At 52.5% G+C, this 19,042-nt stretch overlaps 6 protein-coding genes across 6 annotated transcripts; 3 read left to right on the top strand and 3 right to left on the bottom strand.

Annotated features, from left to right (window-relative positions):
* Nucleotides 1-174: 174 nt before the first annotated feature.
* Nucleotides 175-2,972, bottom strand: J4E85_004317 (uncharacterized protein; the record flags this gene model as incomplete). Its single annotated transcript, XM_051468576.1, has 6 exons — nucleotides 175-907; nucleotides 957-1,285; nucleotides 1,335-1,523; nucleotides 1,931-2,589; nucleotides 2,663-2,811; nucleotides 2,899-2,972. 6 exons carry the CDS (start codon nucleotides 2,970-2,972, stop codon nucleotides 175-177), a joined length of 2,133 nt encoding a protein of 710 aa, XP_051328168.1.
* Nucleotides 2,973-3,969: 997 nt separating this feature from the next.
* J4E85_004316 (uncharacterized protein) lies at nucleotides 3,970-4,775 on the top strand (the record flags this gene model as incomplete). Its single annotated transcript, XM_051468575.1, has 2 exons — nucleotides 3,970-4,526; nucleotides 4,583-4,775. 2 exons carry the CDS (start codon nucleotides 3,970-3,972, stop codon nucleotides 4,773-4,775), a joined length of 750 nt encoding a protein of 249 aa, XP_051328167.1.
* A 2,798-nt stretch (nucleotides 4,776-7,573) lies between these two features.
* Nucleotides 7,574-8,099, bottom strand: J4E85_004315 (uncharacterized protein; the record flags this gene model as incomplete). Its single annotated transcript, XM_051468574.1, has 2 exons — nucleotides 7,574-7,995; nucleotides 8,042-8,099. The coding sequence occupies 2 exons, from the start codon at nucleotides 8,097-8,099 to the stop codon at nucleotides 7,574-7,576; spliced, it is 480 nt and encodes a 159-aa protein (XP_051328166.1).
* Nucleotides 8,100-9,971: 1,872 nt separating this feature from the next.
* J4E85_004314 (uncharacterized protein) lies at nucleotides 9,972-12,357 on the bottom strand (the record flags this gene model as incomplete). Its single annotated transcript, XM_051468573.1, has 2 exons — nucleotides 9,972-12,236; nucleotides 12,310-12,357. 2 exons carry the CDS (start codon nucleotides 12,355-12,357, stop codon nucleotides 9,972-9,974), a joined length of 2,313 nt encoding a protein of 770 aa, XP_051328165.1.
* Nucleotides 12,358-14,417: 2,060 nt separating this feature from the next.
* Nucleotides 14,418-15,809, top strand: J4E85_004313 (uncharacterized protein; the record flags this gene model as incomplete). Its single annotated transcript, XM_051468572.1, has 4 exons — nucleotides 14,418-14,458; nucleotides 14,504-14,697; nucleotides 14,749-15,118; nucleotides 15,536-15,809. 4 exons carry the CDS (start codon nucleotides 14,418-14,420, stop codon nucleotides 15,807-15,809), a joined length of 879 nt encoding a protein of 292 aa, XP_051328164.1.
* Nucleotides 15,810-17,699: 1,890 nt separating this feature from the next.
* On the top strand, nucleotides 17,700-18,983 carry J4E85_004312 (uncharacterized protein; the record flags this gene model as incomplete). The annotated part of the gene is made up of 1 exon (XM_051468571.1): nucleotides 17,700-18,983. The coding sequence occupies one exon, from the start codon at nucleotides 17,700-17,702 to the stop codon at nucleotides 18,981-18,983; it is 1,284 nt and encodes a 427-aa protein (XP_051328163.1).
* Nucleotides 18,984-19,042: the final 59 nt, after the last annotated feature.

Genomic DNA, 19,042 nt, shown 5'->3' with positions numbered 1-19,042 from the left:
ATAGGCGTGAAGGAAGACGGAAGGTGCAGACTCGGATATAAGGGAATTAGGCAGCCGTGTCAGTGCGCGACTTCCAAAACGGGTCGCCTTGTTGACTCGCATAGTACGCTATCGTCATTCATAATCGTGAGATCGTGTATCTATATCCATATATCCAAGCGTATTATGCAGCATCTATAGCGAAGGCTTGTTCATGTGCGGAAACACATGTCCTAGCCCACCACCGGGGTCCGTTTTCGTCTCGCTAGGACTCGCCCTTGACGCCGCATCGACTGTTGGTTGCAATTCTGTCGCAGGATGATCTCTGCCCTGATCATCGTCCTGTTTCCTTGCCAGTTTGTTATCGACATGGTTCTCGAGCCATTTATGTTCCGCTTGGTTCAACCTCAGACTCTCTTCCACGTCGCGCGTGAGCTTGTCGACCTCGTCTTCCAGCAACTCGTCGTGGCTCTTCTTGACTGTCTCCTTGGATGCCACGGGTGCCTCAGCAGGCGCGGTTGTTGCCCAGAGCGCTTCCAGCTCGTCTGTCCACCCGCATGCCTCTGCCAACTTTCTCACACCGCTATCGCAATCCTCCAGCAACAAAACATCGTCTGGCCGTGTTCCCATATCGCCGACCCTCTCTGAGTTTATCAGCAGACGCGGGGTCTCGTCTTCGCAAAGTTGCGGTAGTGAAGAGAAAGGAGCTACGCTGAGCGACGTGCCCATGACTATGCACAGATCGGCTTGTGCTGGGAGGCTTCGGTTGTCGAAGAATGCGGATGGCAACTGCTCTCCGAAGAAGACGATTTCAGGCTTGACGAGTCCGTCGCATAACGAATCGACGCAGCGAGGCACCGATTTGTTCTGGATGGCTTCGTTCATGCGCTCCTTTGGGTACGACTTCTTGCAGTCGATGCAACATTGCCTGTACCGAATCAGTATTGCTTGAAGCATGTAGAGAAGCGCCTACTCACGTCGCGAAACTGCCATGCGCCTCTATTATCTTGTCACCGGGGACTCCAGCCTCACGCTCTAGACAGTCGATGTTCTGAGTGAAGAGCTTCAGTAGCAGCCCTTTCTGGTAGAGCAAGCTTATGAAGGAATGTGTTATCGTCGGCCTGAACTTCCCGGGGTATAGTTCTTGGGCGAGAGAGTAGAACGGCTCGGGCGTCTTGCGGAAGAAATCGATGTCGAAGACGGCTTCGGGGTATGGCAGGTTCAGGCGAGCGAGATTGGCATATAGGCCGGTTTCAGGTGATCTGAAGTCTGGTATGCCGGCTGAAGTGCTTATGCCCGCGCCTGTCTTCCCAATGTCAGCACGCGCCTAACCATGCCAACGCGCTGGAACTCACCATGACGACAATTTTCTTCGCACGCCCATCCTTGATGTATTGCGCAAGAGCCTCCAAGGTACGCGCCGATAAGGTCTGAGGTGGCGCATTTGGGTCTACAACCCGTGACTCGTCCTGCCCCATCCTGCCTCTTTTGCCTTTGCTCTTTCGACCTTTTTCAGCGTTGCGCCACGGCTTGTTCTGTTGCGCCTGTTGGCGGTGCGCTTTATGTTTGCGTCCTATTTTGAAAGATTCGAATGCGCGAGTGTAATAGTGAAAACGAGAAGAACGTGTGACTGTGATGGATAAGGCTGTGGGACGTATGACAGGCGCGTATTGCATGCCGTGGTGGGCGAAAGTGCCCCACGGAAATTATATCTCGGGAGTCCGGCGGAGGTGCTGCGTCATGGTCATGCAACGCCAGCGACGCCTCCTCACCAAATGCTCCCACCGACACCACACACCTCACGACTCACGGTGCGACGCAAATTGTTGAAACATTGCTAGTCGATATATAATACCTCAATATATGTAAGCTACTTAAAACACGGCCCCAACTGATACAAGCATTCTTCATTGGGACAAGTCCCCGTTACCTCCTCTCCCGAGCAACTCACGTTCGCCACGACTTCCTTCCCATCAATCGCGTCTTTGACGTCCTTTAACCGGTTGTCTCGCGCGCTTTTCTCAACAGTCTCTCGAATCGCCATGCAATCGAATTTCCCCTGGTCTGTTATACCCGTGAACTTGAGCACGACCTTCATATGTGCGACTTCTTTCCCTTCTCCGTCCTTGACGCTCACTCGAACATACTCGGGCGCGTTACACCACCTCAATATCTTCTTCCTCGCATTAAAGGAAAGGCAAAATTTCGGGTTGCAGCCGGGGCAGATCGTAGACTCCTGGTCAAACTTGTAACAATTCTTCTCATCCTCGCCACTCTTCTGGAAGGTATCTGCGATCTGAGCGATGAAGGCCTTCTGTAGCGACTTTCCGTTGTACTTGACCCCTCCTTCGTCTTTACCGGGGATGTAGTCACTCTCAACATTGACTTCAACGAAGTTTGTTTTCTTGTCCACGAAACCATCTTTGTCCGAGTACTCTATGTTATCAAATTTGTCCTTCTTAGTTTTGCAGGTATTAGCGCCAGTTTTATCGTCGTCGCAGCGGTTCTTGAGCGTATCGATCAGGCCTTCGGATATATAGCGACCGTACCATTGGCCGACGTGTTGGCGTTGGTTACTTATCTCGATTGAGAAGGTGTACGGTTGAGGACCTGAAGTGGGACTCGGGGTGGGAGAGGGTAAGGTCGCCAAGGTAGTACTAGGAAAAGATGTTGATGTGCTGACTACATTGGACATAGAGATGAGGGTCGAGGAGGCAGTGGAAGTACTGTTTGACCAGGCTGACGAAGAGCTGGTGAGGACAGTCGGGGAAGTTGGAGTCGGCACTTGCGTTGGAGTCGTAGCCGATGAGGTCGCCGTGGCGATGCTTGATACTGGTGGTGGGCTGTATGTTACCCAGGTTGGTGGTTTGCTCGCTGGTAAGTCAGTTCAGCATCACGCATTGGTCTTCTAGATGGCACTAACTTGCGCCCTTATTTCCTCCTGCGCTTCCGACGAGCAACGAAAAGAATGCTACGCCAGCGTAGTACTTCATCTTTGCAGTATTCGAAGTTCGCATCATGGATCACTCATTTTCGAAGGTTGCGAAGATGCTGTGATGTGTCTTGAGAAGATATAGCGACCTGTCAGTTCAATGTCGCAACCCGTCAAGTTCGTTACGTGAAGTTGGTGGTCAGGAATGTGCCGCTTGCTGCTCAGCCATTCCATCATCGCGAAATCGTTGATCAATGCCTCAGCGTCACGGACTTTACGCTGTAGAATCTGCATGGATGGATGGTTACGTCAATCTTCATTTGAGGGTGGAACTACCCCATTATCGCAAAACTAGAACGAGTCTATCTGATAGACTTTTCGTATTCGAACGCCTTTGAAGCCTTCCGAGGTTGTTGTCACCCAGCTCAACCTGTGGGCATGACGAAGATACGACGAAGAGATATACTCAAGTGCCCTTCCCCCCCTTGCTTAGATACACTCGCAGAAACAAATCCTGCTAGGATGAGATCCGAAGGGTCAGAAGGGAACGGCCCTTCCGAGATCGCCGCGCGTCGAGTCATGGACACTACGCCCCGCCACTAGCTACACTACCGACCAAACTCTCGCACAAGTACAACAGCTATAACAAAACACCGCATCCTATAACGTCGGAACGTACTACAACAATGCGGTACAGCCAATATTTCTCCAAGCTGGAAGTTCCTGTGGCCATCGTTGCTTGAATATTGGTAAGGGTTATGATTTATGACCTCCGCGCCTCACCGCTAGGTACATAAGCGCTCCAGAGCTATACCGGAAAAGGACTTCCTTTCTCCATCGTGGGAACGGTCCGAAGCGCTATGAGGGGTTCCAATAGGCTCGGAGGTTTGGTACGTCGGCTTACCCACTGAAAATGCTTAATAGTCGGCAGTTATGCTGGTCACTTCAATTCCTTTCGTTTGTGGTTGCGTTGTTCAAGGAGCATTGTATACGATTCTCGACCGACCAATTTTCTACAACATTTCATCCTACCAGCAAGTACTCACAAATCAGTTACCATGTCTCTGAAGGACAAAGTCATCGTCATCACCGGAGCTGCGTCAGGCATGGGCCTCGAAACCGCCCGCCTGTTCGCCAGCAAAGGCGCCAAACTCTCGCTCGCCGACGTACAAGAGAAGCCATTGAAAGAGCTCGAGTGCGAACTTCAGAAATCAGGTTCGCAAGTCATGACCCAGGTCGTCGACGTGAGCAAGCGTGGCGATGTCGAAGGCTGGATCGTAGCCACAGTCGAAAAGTTCGGAAAGCTTGACGGTGCAGCCAACCTCGCAGGTGTAACTGGCCGACAAGGCGCCGTCGCCGGTATCGAGGAGGTGGAAGATGACGACTGGGACTTCGTCATGGCTGTGAATGTTACTGGGTTGAGAAACTGTTTGCGCGCTCAGGTACCGCACATGAATGAGGGAAGCTCGATCGTCAACGCGGCCAGTATCCTGGGCATCATTGGTGCTCCAAAACAGTTGGCGTATTGTGCCTCCAAGCATGCGGTGGTCGGGATGACGAGAAGCGCAGCGAAAGAGTTGGGGCCGAAGAAGATTAGGGTCAATTGCTTCTGTCCGTAAGTTGACATGTTGAAACACAATTTGTAGGTATCAACGCGCTAAATCCGTCCAGAGGACCCGTCGATACCCCCATGTTGAGGAAGGCATATGAGATTCGAGGCGCACCAGTCGATTACTCATTCCTTCCGCTAGGAAGGGAAGCACATCAAACGGAGATTCCGCCGCTTATCGAGTTCCTCATTTCGGATGCGTCGTCGTTCATGACTGGAACTGCTACGCCGATTGATGGTGGGTGGTATTGCTAGATTCAGAGCGAAGTTTTACACATGCAGCCAGGCTTTTGAGCCGAGGTTCTTGGAGATGCGATACTTTTCTCTTTCGTAGAGTATCTCCTCGCGTATCAGTCGTACGAAATACGGGAGGTGTGGTTGGCTCGTCTTCTCTGGGTCATCGCAGCTTTTGAGCCGATCATATCAAGCCTAGTATGATGTGAGTAGGTTGAATCAAGCGGAGAGGAAACAAATCATAGCATTGGATAATCCATTTTAGCTCCTAAAATTCCAGCTGCAGATCTATCAGCAATGTCTTCCCCCGAATCCTGTACCAATTTCGCTCATGATCTATTGTTCTCCAACATGCAGCCCGTCCAAGTAGCTAAGAACCCGCATCACGTACGGGTCGCAATCATGAGACCAAGCTCCTTGCGGCCACCATGGACTCATATCTCCATTGCTCCAGTGAACCGGGATAACGAACCATGTCTCGGCCTCTTCCGCCCAGACATCGATGTGACCAAACTGCCGGATAGGAATCACCTCGGAAGTCTGAGCAAACCAGTTCAACGGTCTTGAGTCGTGTGTTGAATTGACCTTGGTAGCGCAATTGCTCGAGCCAGTCGACCACCGAGACAAAAGGCGCCGTAATTGTGAGATATTCGAGCGAGCGAGGGAGCAACTGGTGTATAGGGACGGATTGATGCTGCTGCCCCAGGACACCAAAGTCAGCGCCGAGAAGTAGCATTTGCGGAAGAGATAGCAGGGTCAGCGCTTGGAAAGCACAGAAGCTAGAGAATGGGCTGACGTAATGCAGAAAGCTCGAGTCAAGGTCTTTATATACATCAATCCACAACCTGGTTAGAGTTTGTGATAGTGAGCTTATCCGCTTTAGTACCACGTCTGCGTGGCCTTCTCCCGGTGTTCCGATTATGTTAATATTCTCGTGGTAGCGATCCGACTCCTCGTCATCTTCTGCAAAGCTGTAGTCTGGGTTGTACCACTGGTTGTTGAGGTATAGCTTGACTTCGCGCAAGCTGGGATATAGATTGGAGGAAACAAAGCAGTCTTCGAGTGCCCGACACGAGTCGATAGTATTTGGGCTTAGCAATAAAGTAGAGACTTCCAATACAATGTTCTGCACATTAATACCGGGCGATGGTATTTCGTTCTGGGTCTGCGCTCGTTTGAGATCAGGACAGCGGCACTCGTGTGATATCTTGAGGGTCTGCAGTTTCGGTAAGAAAATCCAGCTCGATGCTATATCGTAACCGAGATAATACAGAGTCTGTAAGCGACACAATCCAGGAATGGCGGTGAGATCGAGTGGTAGAAGAGCCGCCGAGTCGGACGTCTCCTCAAGGTATCCGAAGAGCCCTTCCAGGGGTTGGCAACGGTAGCGATAGTAGCTATCATAAGTGGAAGCGGTAGTAAAGCCAATGTCGGATAGGATTTCAATCGTCAGGTTTCGTAACTTCGGGACGATTGTGAGTATGAGTCCTGTCCACGCTACGCCATCGCCTGCTTCCAACCGGCGCATCCAATCCCCAACGCGATTGGCCCAGGGAGCACTATGAAGGCCGATCTCTCGAAGACAGCCGGCAGCACAACTCATAGCGTCGGGATGAACGACGAGTTCAGCACCGTCCTTGGATGCTGATACTGATAACAGACGGACTTTCGGAGCCAACTGAGGGTGATGAAGCAGTGTTTGAGCAAATGTGAAAACGCGATTTCTCATGGCGATGGGGTTTTGATACTCCTCGCTGTAGGGCCTTCCTATCACGGGTGCATTGTAGAGTATGTCTTCTGCGGTGCTTGAGAGCTTTTGGCATGTCGATGCTAGACTGTAAAGATTGGACTGGGGAAGGTAACGGGCAACGGAAAGCAGGAGCTCGGATGGTAGACCCTTGAGGTTTGGCATCATTAACGAAGTCTTGTTGCCAGAGTTTGGTGTTTTGGTATCGAATGGCGAAGCGGATGGAGTCGATGAGAGGTATTATGCGTTACTCCTGATGCGTTTATCTCGCCTGGGCGAGAGCCCATTCGTTAGTGCTGGAGCCTGGGTGCTCCTCACTGGTGCACGTACCGATCATTGTGCGACCAGCGTTGCCTTCCATTACTTTCACTTGGTGTGTGACGTGCAAATGTTTAATCAGCCGCTGCTTCTTTAGTCGACCCCGTTCGTGTCAACTGATCGTGTAGCTCCGCGCTCATCCACCAAAACGCACACTGCAAACTCTCCACACCATGTATCCTCCAGGCCTTTCGCGCTTCGAGATTTTACCCAACGAGCTCAAGCTTCTTATCATCAATCGCATCGACACCAGCAGCCAAGCTTCTTTAGCGCGTGTATCGAAGACCATCCACCCTGTCGTCGAAGAAGTGCTCTACAAATTGGTCTGGATCGAGAAGCCAAACACCACGATGATCGTGTTCCCTATTGCGAGCTTCGTAAGAACAATCCTATCGCGCCCTGACTTGGCGCATAAAGTAAAGCAGGTTACCGTAGGGGTCAGTGGATTACAAGTCTATGCCAATATGGAAATTGAAGACCTTATAGGCTTCAACGTATAATCTATCTTCACGACCCCGCACGTTGAGATAAGTAGGATAACAAAACCAATACACCACATTCCTCACGCGTTCGGGACTAGTTGTTCGGAAGATCTTGCTAAGTGACGAGAAGGCGGTTATTGGTAGAAATAGACGGCCATGTGATTGGGAGAGCGCTTTCGGGATCTGTCTTTTCTGGCTCTTCTCCATTATTATCGTACAATACCATCTCCTCACCCCAGCCATCTTCTTCACCAACGACTCAGACATGAACCTCACGCCCTAGGCTCCTTCCCACCAATCTGATCACTCTCCCTAACAAAACCCCCCTTACCCTGCCCAGGCCGAATAACCTGCCCCTGATTCTCCTGCTCAGCCGCCCACTTCTTCAGCGTATCCAACCCCACACTCTTCAACGCACTCTCATGCGTCGACTCCAACTTGACCTTAGGCACCTCACCAATGCCCTTATCCGCAGCGCTCTTCCACGACGAAGCTTCGAGGCAATATCTTTGTCCTGGGCCTACACCAGCTTTTCGCAGGTCGGTACCGTTTGAGGTGCTGAAGTCTAGGAAGCTGTTGGTGAGGATGGCGGCGATGGGGTTGCTGCTTGTGCACATTCCGGCGTTGATGGTGGAGGGGAGGTTCGAGGGGGTTTTGGACTCGGCGGAGTGCTTGTGGAGGGGTGCGTTGAGGACTGTGCTGTGTTAGCTAGTTGATCATGATGGAAGTGTAGAGATGACTTGACGTGCCGTTCTTTTGAGTGACGTCCATCTTTCCTTGTTGGTTCTTGCCTGACATCTTGAGGGAGTGTCTATTGAGGTTTGCGAGGTTTCAAGAGTTTTGGATGTGGTTGTGAAGTTGAATGGCTACTTGATGCTGGCGTAGAGTTGGAGATTTGGTGGAGGTTGGAATTCGTATGCAGTTCCCAGATGTAAGTATGAATGCGATCAAAACTGACGTCAATTGAACCGTTTTGTTCCTGCATTTCTACGCTTTACTCGGTTCGCTCAAGGCACGATCCAACAATGATGCCTCCATTACCTCCTCCGATGAATGTCTTGACGTCAGCGATATCTAAGCGTCAGAGCGTATTTTGACGTCGTAGCATTGTTCCATTCGAAGTGTAGACGCATATGTAAAGACAGACTTCCTTTTTGGAGCTGGGCGCCCGGACAGATGTAGTCGCATACTGTGGTAGGAGATTCCTTCCTCAGATACCCTTTCAACACAACCCATGGGTTTGCCCTAGTCTCGATCAATACTAGCGTCATCTTCACATCTCCGACCGTGCGCATGCATACACACCCACCTTGCACTGCATTTCGAACCACCACACCACCCGTGGTAGTACTGCATACGCATTTATTCACCCACCTCCCCATAGTCACACCGCTCCTCCAAACTCTGGGTCCTTCTCCTTCGTCACTTCGGCCGCGCAACACAATACTTGGCAAGCATCACACTGTTACAAGTCGGCCTTTCGCAAACACCGACATGCCGACAGCAGCCTGTGCACTCGCCCAAACGCTCACTCCCTCACTGAACCATGGCCATCGGCCAAACGCAGAACTAGCACCCAGCCTCGCACACGTGTTCAAATGCCATGGCTTCCGTCACCTGGTGCGAAAGTGACGGAGATCCAAGTCAGTGAGTCCTGTTCTCTTTTCACCGAGGACAGGCCGCATGATGGCAAGTGCCACGCCGTCATTTGCCTCATGAACTTAACAGATTAGCCACGGCTAGATGAATCGATTATGAGTGGAGACGACGGCTCCATCTGAGTCGTTTGGGAAATGACGTCGACCTCGTCATTCTATTGTGCCGCGTTCTATTGCCAATTCCTCATCTCACGACGAGCGTTTGGCGAACACATAGTAGTCCGCCGGCAGTTTAGCGAAGAGGATCACTAACGGTGTGGGAAGGTACAGGGCACATGCCTGCTCGAGCACTTCAAACCCCTCAAGGGAAGGAAGAACGCATAGCCAGTTCAATGCAGCTGCAGGTCGATCGCAAACGTAGTGCATGGTCTTTTTGAAAGAAGAATGCAAAAAACAAAACCTATAACGGCGGTCACGAACGACGATCTTGCGGCATTGATGCGGATGTAGTGTATGTGCGAAAAACGGAAATGTTCGCATGGTCGCAATTGCTGAAATGTCAATTGCGGGGAAAGTTACTGCAAGAACTAAATTGACTTGCATGAAGTAGAAGGAAGAAACGCAGGTTGACGTCGCGGATGGCTGCATGCCAATCTAGGCCCTTAGGCACGACGATCCGGGGAAATGCGCGGGTACGATGGTGTTGGACTGCATTCGACCCACGCGTGATTGAACGTGTTTATATGAATTATCTGTCTATCAATGCATTCGAACTTGCTAGGCTGATATCGCTGTCCAATCATGCCTTGTATGCGCAAGAATCGAGCCTCAAAGCCTCTTCTTCCTCTGCCACTTCTTGTCAAGAAACGCTAATCCTCCGTGTGTTATGTACCTTGGTTCAGCGCATCGGAAGGTTGATCTGTTGTCCAGCCACGTCGACCAAGAAAGAAACCGAACAGGCCTGCAGCCTACATTAACCTAAAAGTCTACAAGATAGGTAACCTAGCGTCGATGTAGGCCCTAGACCTGTTCAGGGTTTTCCTCATAAATAAGGTGCAGCCACCGCAGCCATCTAGCCTTGCAGTCTCTGCCGAATCTCAGCGACGACGTTCCGTATGCGCGGTTCCTTGACCTTTTGCTCGGCGCGGGTGATGGCATCGCCTATCTGTAGAATGTCCCTACCAGCCTCGCAGAAGTCTGGACCTAAGCAAAGCAAAGTGCCGGTAGCCACAAGCGCGCGATATACAGCCTCGGAATCGGTAGCTGTTGTAAGAATCTTGGATAGATCGTCGAGCAAAGAAAGCGCACGGTCCGCGTTGTTCTCGGAATTGAGTAGTACTGAGTAATTGATGTAGAGTGTAGTGAGCGCGATGATCAAGTTTCGGTTCGTCGATCCTAAGAAGGGTGAGACCAGTGGATGGATGTTGTCAAACTCTGTGCTGGCAAGTAATCGTCCCTTTTCTGTTTGGAGCAGATTGCTGAGACACCGTATAGCCATCATTGTGTTGTTGGGCGGTGAGGATTCCGTGAAAACCCCTGATTCGATAAGGTTTGGTAACAGACTTTGCTCAGGCGACACTAGGAAGGCTGCCGGTTCCTCGAAGGCAAGGACAAGCCGTAGCAAATCTAAGGCGGGCAGACGCTTCTCTGCCGGCCATTGTGTTGCGGCTTTGACAAGGAGCTCCACGCCTGTAATGTCAATGCCCTTGCCATTTCCCTGCTCCAATGCCGTGACGGTCGCATTCAGCTGCTCCACGTCGGGCGGATTCAGCGAGATGTCCTTCTGCCCATCGGCCACAAGGGCCTCGTTGAACTCGGTAAGTTTCTTGAAAATGATCTTGTGGTTTCCTGTCGTGATGGGCAGGTAATCCTTTTGCGGGAGTATCTTAGCGGCCGGAGGTGCGGGTGGAGGTTGGGTCGCGACTTGATTGGCGTCGCCGGGCCGATACCGTGCTTCTGAGCCCCACGGGTCCGTTCCCTGCGCACTACTCTGACCTAGCGTGGCACCCTGTGTGTTCTGAATAATGAAGTTGGCGACTTGGTCGAGGTACGTGAGCGGCAGCTCGTTGTCTTCGATGAACTTGCGCGCAGCTTCGTAGTGGTTCTGGTTGAGGTTGTAGGGTAGCTTCAGCGGAGGCTTGCCATCTTCGATATCGACGTCGAAGACGTAGTCATACTCTTTGCCAGCGTGCGAGATCTTGCGTCCGCCGCTGCCCGCCGAGTCGACAACAGTGCCAACATTTACCCACTGATTGGCGGCTGCAGACCACTGGTATGCGGACACGTTGCCGTTCATCTCCTTGATCATCTGGACCTGGCCCTCCTTGGTGCCGGAACGTTGTGTAAGGAACTCAGGGCCGGGCAATTGCTCCTTGTTGATGTCTCCCACGGTTTGCTGTGGTATCGAAGAGCCCTTGACGTCGTCGTTGAATTGCTGGATCTCGGCTTCTGCAGCGTAGCGGGACTGGTCACGGGTAAAGACGCGCGCAAGCTTATCGCTCGCACCAGTGACAATATCGCCGTTCTCGCCGCATACAGCTACTGTCCATACGGAGATAGCTGGGTGGGTGATGGTCTGGATGCACTGGTTGTTTTCCCATATGCGCACCGTCCGGTCTTCGCCGGCACTCACCAGGCCGCCATTGGGAAGAACGGCAAGGGAATAGATGAAGTTCTCGTGGCCGTGCAGCTCAGCCACCTGTTGTCCGTTGAGTGTCCATAACCGGATGACGGCGTCGTTGCCCGCGGAAGCGAACTGGGCACCTGAGGGATGATCCGGAGGCAATCGGCAGAGAGCGCGCACGACTTCAGGTGCTTGTATTGACCGCACCGGGGACGTGGAGCCTGAGGTGTGGAATATGCGGATTTGGTTGTCTGCGCAGCCGGTGATGATGGTGTCGCTGTCGTAGGCGAGGACGGCCCATACAGAGGCAGAGTGTCCCTGCAGCACTGTAGATTCGCCCCACTTGCCTACTTCCCACAGCCGTGCCTCCATGTCCCAGCTGCCGCTGACAATGTATTTGCCGTCCTCGCTGACATCCAGCGCGCACACATTGTTGCCATGTCCGATTAGAAGAGCGTCGGCGTCGTCGTCGAGGTTCTTGCTGGGTCGCCGTACGTCGATGATTTGGTCTTTGCCGCCCGATACGACCAGGCCTTCGGGGAAAGAGGACGAGGGTGGAACGATAGCGAGGGAGTTGACGAACTCTTTGCCGTGCGTCTTGATGGTGCTGTCCCATATCGGTGGGCTTTGTGACTGCTGTGCCCAGACGCGTACTGTGAAGTCTCGCGACGCAGAGACAATGGACGAGGGAGATGGGAATGCTACGCTGCGGACCTGTTGATCATGTTAGTCATTGCTCTGCACAGTCTAGTAGTTTACCTGTAGTTATAGAGAAAGCTGCACGTACATCGTCTTCGTGGCCGCGCAGAGTGGCTGATAACTTGAAGTCGGCCATGGTTGGGCCAGGGCGGGGTTGCTGGCTGGTGGTGGTGGTTGGCTTAGCAATAGAAGGGAGAAGGAAATAAAGTCTATGTCGCAGTGAGAGACGCGCACATCAAGCTCAAGGTGAGTGAAGTCGTCGAAATTGCGACTGTCTGACGTTGTGCGTGTGTACAGCGAGTTGCCTGTCCCAGAGCTCGGTGATTGTCGACGTCAGCCTTTCGCGAGACAACCGAAGCACCCATGTCACTTTCCCATTATGTCAGCCTCGCGTGCTCCATTGCTCCTGCCATGCCCATTGCGACTTCTTCACTTTCCAACACAACACCATTTCCATTCTTGACGATACTCTCCATGGCTTTCTTTCCTTTTTACACACGGACAGTCATCGGCATCTCACGTGTCACTTGGCCTCAGGTACTCGTACGAGTGGCTTGCGGCTGAGCACCTGCCCAGGTGCTCTACGAAGCCAATAGCGCCAGCTTCAGCTTCCGCACCTGGGCATGTCTGGTCATACGCATCTAGCTTAACGTTCATCTCATCACGATCTTAGATACCCTTCCATCGGTCTGGTACGTGGTCGCGGCCAATGTCGCTTCCGTGTTGCTGTCACGGAAGGCTGAGTCTCAGCTTTCGGCGTCCACGTAGCGTCTGGCCAGACAGCTCGTTCCACACCACCAACCTTCTCGTATGCGCTTCCATACACTCTGGCCACGATGATTCCCAATTGCTCGTTCCAGTACGAAATCGTTGTGGTCGCAGCAACGCATTAACTGTCATCTGTCATTCTACGCATGCAAACATCTCCCATCGGAGACATGTCGGCTTTTGAAACCGGGGTAGGGCATCTTGACCGAGCATACTTTTCTAAAGGCATGTTGAGACGAGGATATGTAGCAACATTTACAGTTTCCTAGGAGAAGCACAACATTCGTTCGTGATCCCGCATCGCACTCTCTGGTACGCGTCGTGGCGTCCCAAAGAAGCACGGATCGCCGGCGGTGGGCCCAGAACCTCCCCCACCAGATTTCCTGCCAAACGTCAAAGTCTTGGTCGTTCGGTCGTGGTGCAACACCGGCTTGAGGTTTCCCATGCCATCGCAGCCTGCTCCCCACACATCCTGGACGGAATCCTCCGCCCCGCCTCTTGGCCGCCCGTCCCCATAACGGAGCGCGGCCTTCGCGTTTCGCCGACCGTCTGGAGTCCGTCAGTACCAACGGTAGCCTTTCATGCGCAGGGCAAATGATTTCCCTCGTCTCCCGGACTTCCCTGGTCAGTTGACTCTAGCTGCTCTGCTTTGCCGCTTAGTTGACATGCCCTGCGCCTCGCATCCACCATGGCTCGCGTTCGGCATTGTGCTGCAGCCACTAGAGCCTTAGCTCTTCGCGTGACATTGCTTACCCTGCCTTTCCACGATGCGCTTGCAGAAGACCGCCCTGTTTGTTCTAGCCCAGCCCGCGCTACACTTGCGCCAAGCCACTGAATTCTCTGGACGAAGCGATGCGTGTCAGCTCAAATCTTGCGATGCCTGCGAGCGAGGGGATACCCTGTGACTTGCCTAGATGCGGTCCATGCAACCGCCCATGTCACTGAATTTGAATGCGCCGTCCAGGACTGACGCCAGCGTGCCATGGCTGGAGACGGCTGCATGCCTACAAGAGCGCCAGTAGCCCTCCCTTCTTGCCTTACACTCCGCTTTCACCTCGATCTGCAATACGCAACTACACTCTATACAAGCATTAAGCAATCAGCAATCTCGCCATACATACAATCATCTGAATCGCCAACAGCATAAAATTGCCTGTTTCCGGCGATCTCGGTACCCTTGACTCAGCCTATCCAGTCTCTCGGATTCGCGCGGCGCCTCCGTGATCAGCGCCCGAACCCTACGTACCCCTACGCGTTCTTGCGTAAGGACGAAATCGTCACACCTGTGGCCGTTGTCCTTTTGTTTTTAACGGCAGGGTCCTACGAGCATCTGCCTCAAGAAGCCTTCCTCCGCCCACCAAACCTTTCGAGTATCAGCAAGAACCTCCTTACACTCTTACCTTGACTCTCACACAACACCTCCACACAATGGACGCACCAATGATCGAGCTCAAGTCGGCTCTGGCCTCGTAAGTTACATCCTTCTGTCCCCCCAACCCAGCTAAGTCTGTTAGACTGTTTGCATGCGGACAATACTCAGATCTGACCATCGTTTGTGGTGCCAAAAGATACCCAGTACACCGTATACTCCTCGCAACAAGATCTACTTTTTTCGAGGGAGCCTGCCGCAATGGCTTCAGGGAAGCAGAAACCGGAGTGGTTGACCTGAGCGAAGATGACGCAGAAGCTGTTGACCACATGGTGCACTGTACGTATTGCATGAGGCGATGGGACCCTAGACTGTGCTAAATCTTTCTAGACTTCTACCACATGGACTACCTCACCAAGAAGTCACTCTCGCGCCGATCCTCACAACGATCGAACCGACCTACCTCTCTACGATCATCGATTACCAAGAGGAGAAGCCCCCCAAAGAAGCTGAACCTGGTCCAAGTCGAAGACCCGCTCCTTGCACTTATGGCAGCAACCAACAACTCAATGCCGCTGACTCCTCCCGCCGACGAGCCCATGTTTCAAAGCATCGATGCATCCTCTAAGCTGCCCGACACGCCGATGGCCGATCAGTTCTTCGAGGATGATGATTTGGAAAGCGAGCAATCAGAGACCGAGTTCGACATTGAGACGACACATCTCATCACACATGCCAAGGTCTACGCCATTGCTGAGAAGTAAGTACTACCATTCTCTCGTCATTGTTTACTTTTCTACGTTTTGCCTGAATGCGCGCCGCGATTTGCGGGGTTGCTTCATCTGCGCTTGCAGCTCTACCTCCCATGACTGGGGTGTGCAGCGCGTGGCACGGCGGTTGAAACGCCGACAAACTCCGCCATATGCGTCACCGGCACTCTACCTCGCCAATCGCACCCCGCGCTGCACACCCCACTGTACCTTTGCATACACAGCCCTTTCGTCTGTTTTTCTTGTGTACGATTTCAAGATGCGCCAATTACCTACTATGGTCCTTGGGCCTTCATGGCTGCATCTTCGAAACAGTCCGCGTCAGCGTGCTACTACTATCTCTCCAATCATGCACCCGTCTTTCATCACACCTACTTTGGAACTTGCTTGCTAACGGTTTATGGCAGGTACGGCATTGCAGGCTTGAAAGCGCTTGCGCGTAGCAAATTTGCAGAGGAGGTTGACCTGCACCTTAGCAGTGCCGACTTCCCAGAGGCCTGTCAAGAGGCGTACGAGTCTACCTACCACACTGACCGTGGTCTGCGAGACGTCATCATCCAGACCTTCCGTGCCAATCCCAGCCTGTCGCTGCGAACGGACGTGGAGATGGCCGTGCGAGAAACACCAGGCCTTGCTTTCGAACTCTTCCGTATGGCGAGCGGACTTCCTGTCTCTTCCTGAAGGGAATTCCGTCACAGTCGTTCCCGCATCGAGCCAATCATCGCTGCCCCGCAGTGTGCACCGGTGTCTGCATCGCAGCTGCAAGCATACGACTCAACTCTATGTTGAATCTCGTCATCTATCTGTGTAGAATCCTACGCGCGTCCAAGACCGGGATCATCCTGCGGGTGGTACGCAGCCGCCACACAAAACGTCTGTCTTGGCTAAGACAACGTGTTTCACGACAGTGCTGCAGTCAACCGTCGACGTGATGCGGGGTCAGCATGTCTTACCAAGCTTATCGAGCCGCGCATCCGCGCAGTTCAACGTCACACCCGGTGTGCTTGAGCCAATGGCCCAATGACTCTGCTCATTGGCAGTCTGTTTCTTTCTTTCTCGAGAACTTTTGTAGTACTTTTAGCGATACCAATGAGCGATCTTGTATTTTTCTCTCCATAGTTTCATCATCATGAATACATCCATTGTAACATCTGGTCTACCCCGATCTTAAGATCAGTCATATCACTGTGTATTAATACCCAATGTCTAGGTGCTCCCAAGGGGCAAACACCACAAAGCTACGTTATCTTGTCTTACCAGTTTTACCATGCCGATAGCGTTTGCGACACTGCTATTTCCATCAACACGGAGTTGCCAATCGCCGCGGCCGTGCTCTACACGATAAAGATAGAAACTGTCAAAGGAATAGCCTTTGCTACAGCCCGCAACATGGTCTACACAAGAGCCGAAGATCGCGCTGATCAGCCACCACGCGGCTTACACGTGAGGTGTTTCGCTCACTTCTTCCCTTTCCCGGGATATGTATACAAGCCATACCAAGAGATCTACAAAACGTTTTCGGTCCGTTCCTCCTCCTCCGATGTTGCCTGTAGAGGGGTGGGGACGGATCTACATTGCTTACGGATCTTGGGGCTTTGAAATCAGAGGCGCGATAGAGTTTTATAGTGTTTGTGCGATGTGTTTGTCCGGATCACGGTGGTGGATTGCTTGGTGGTGAGAAGACGGGGGTCGGTGCATGGATTTGGTCGGTTTTGCGAGAATCTTGATGGTGGGTATGGGTGTCTTATTTGCGCGTTAGACTTTGGTTCTTTTCTCGAATGTTCTGCGGGTACATCATGAATGCTTGTGAGCTGGAAGGTTCTGCGGTGTATGGGATCTCGACATGTCAACTATGACACGCAGATATCGCGTTTCACTGAGACAAGGGACCGTAGAATAGTCTATGGCATGTGTGAGTTCACTGTGTCTTGTTTTTGCTGACTTATGTACACTCTTGCCGATGATTGCGATACGGGGAAGGATGGGTTACTACAACTATCATCGCCATTAGGCTACCGTCGCTAGGAGTGACGCTGGTCATCCTGGAAACCGAAGTGATGCTGGAAAGTGGAAGCGGCAGATTCGCTGACATGCGGTCATTTCGGGGATGACGAGCGCAGTAAGGAGGCGCTCTGCTTTCGAGAAATATACGAAGATGAGATCAATGGTGGTAGTGCCTAGCTGTCAAAGAAATGTGGGAAGTACTCGAAATGGTAGTCGGCATGAGCGTGGTAAGAATCGCACCCTCCGAGTATCGCGAAATTCCATTATCGTCGCCTCTCTTTGCCATGCAACATATAGTCGTAAGGTGACGATATGTTCGGTCGGTAAGCCTCGAGTCTTAGACCACGTGTGTACCGAGAGGGGCATGCGACGATGATCATGTTGGCAGTGAGGTGTGCGTTTGCGGTATCGGAGTCGACGCGGCGTTTGCGTACAATGTCGCTCATCGTTCATTGCTCATCGCGCCCTTCTACTTTGCGAATCCTTGCATCCAACGCTGCACTCTTCACAGGCACGATACCATCTCCATCTCTTGTGAGAACCTTGCCTGCTTGACCAACCTCAGCCATGACCGATAACCTCAACCCACCGTCAATCGTAATGAATGCTCCAGAGGGGACTCCGAAGCTAACAGATTTGTGTGTAGATGAAGCGGCCGTCGCTGACTCGTTTCCGTTGAAGAGGCTCCCCGACGAGCTCCTCCTCCAGGTCGTCGCCCAAGTCCCCGAAGTCGTTCTTCATAACCTCAGCTTGGCTGCCAGACATATCGGCTCCATGGCGCAGGAGGCACTCCATGGATACCCCACGATCTCTTACACCGACAATGCCATGCCGCGACAAATTGCCCGACTGGCTCACACCCTCTTCAGTCGTCCTGACCTAGCACGCGCAGTAGCCCAACTCACGCTGCGGCCCATCATCCATCTTGTCGAGATCCCATTCACCACATTGTCCGCGGCTGGCAATCCAGTACTCCAGGGCTTCTTCCAGCACACACGCGTGTATATGGGCGAGACACAGATTGCGGCACTCCTCCTTGCTTCTCTCCCGAACTTGAAAGAGCTCGATCTGCAAATCATCTCCAACGGTAGCCTGCATGAGCTCGACAGCGGTCGTTATGGCCATGCATGTAGCGTACAGTGCAGGCTTCCAGTCAAGGCTGGGTCACACCCCCTCGATATCGCCATGAACCCAGGATTGAAGGCGCCCCGGAAGCTGCATCTGCATGCTCGTCATATCAGCTGGGATTGGCTGGCGTTGTCTTGCCTGAGGGCTGTCACCCTTGGCCTTCACTGTAGCGTCGATTGGGATACTGCATCAGCAGGTGTCTCCAGGGTTGAAGAACTGGTGCTGAATCTGACCACCGAGGTCTTTCTTAACGACGACCGGAGATACAAAGATCTACCCAAACTCTTTCAGCGAATGCCCTGCCTGCGATCGCTCACCATCAACATCAGCAACAAGTGCTTAGCTCCAGGGCCAAATCAGATCGAGGCTGATATTCTTGGGAATGATGCGCGGGGAAGCATGGAAATCCTCATCGAAACTATGGCTGCAGTATCGCAGACACTAGAAGTGCTGTGCATCAAGAAAGCCGGCACAGATCCGCATTGCTTCAAGTACCTGGAGCCGGTAACAAGCCTGGCCCACTTCAACCAAATGAAGCACCTTCAAATACCCATTGAAGGAGTTTTGGAGCGTGGCCTGGTGTCGAGGAAGAGAATTGGGGAGATACTGCCAGACAGGCTTGAACAGTTGCGCCTCTCAGGCCTATCTGTAGAAGCCATGAAGAGGTTGGAAGATGTGTCCTCGGAAGATGCTAGTCTGGCGTTCCCGGCCTTGTCGGGATGATAGAAAAGGGACCGACCGGCGATAGATACATAGAAGACATGAAGACTAATAGATCAGTA

Source organism: Alternaria conjuncta (genome assembly GCF_024043145.1).
Source record: "Alternaria conjuncta strain BMP 0040 chromosome Unknown scaffold_5, whole genome shotgun sequence".
Classification (NCBI taxonomy): domain Eukaryota; kingdom Fungi; phylum Ascomycota; class Dothideomycetes; order Pleosporales; family Pleosporaceae; genus Alternaria; species Alternaria conjuncta.
Note: the sequence above shows the minus strand (reverse complement) of the source record. Positions and strands in the feature narration are given on the sequence as shown.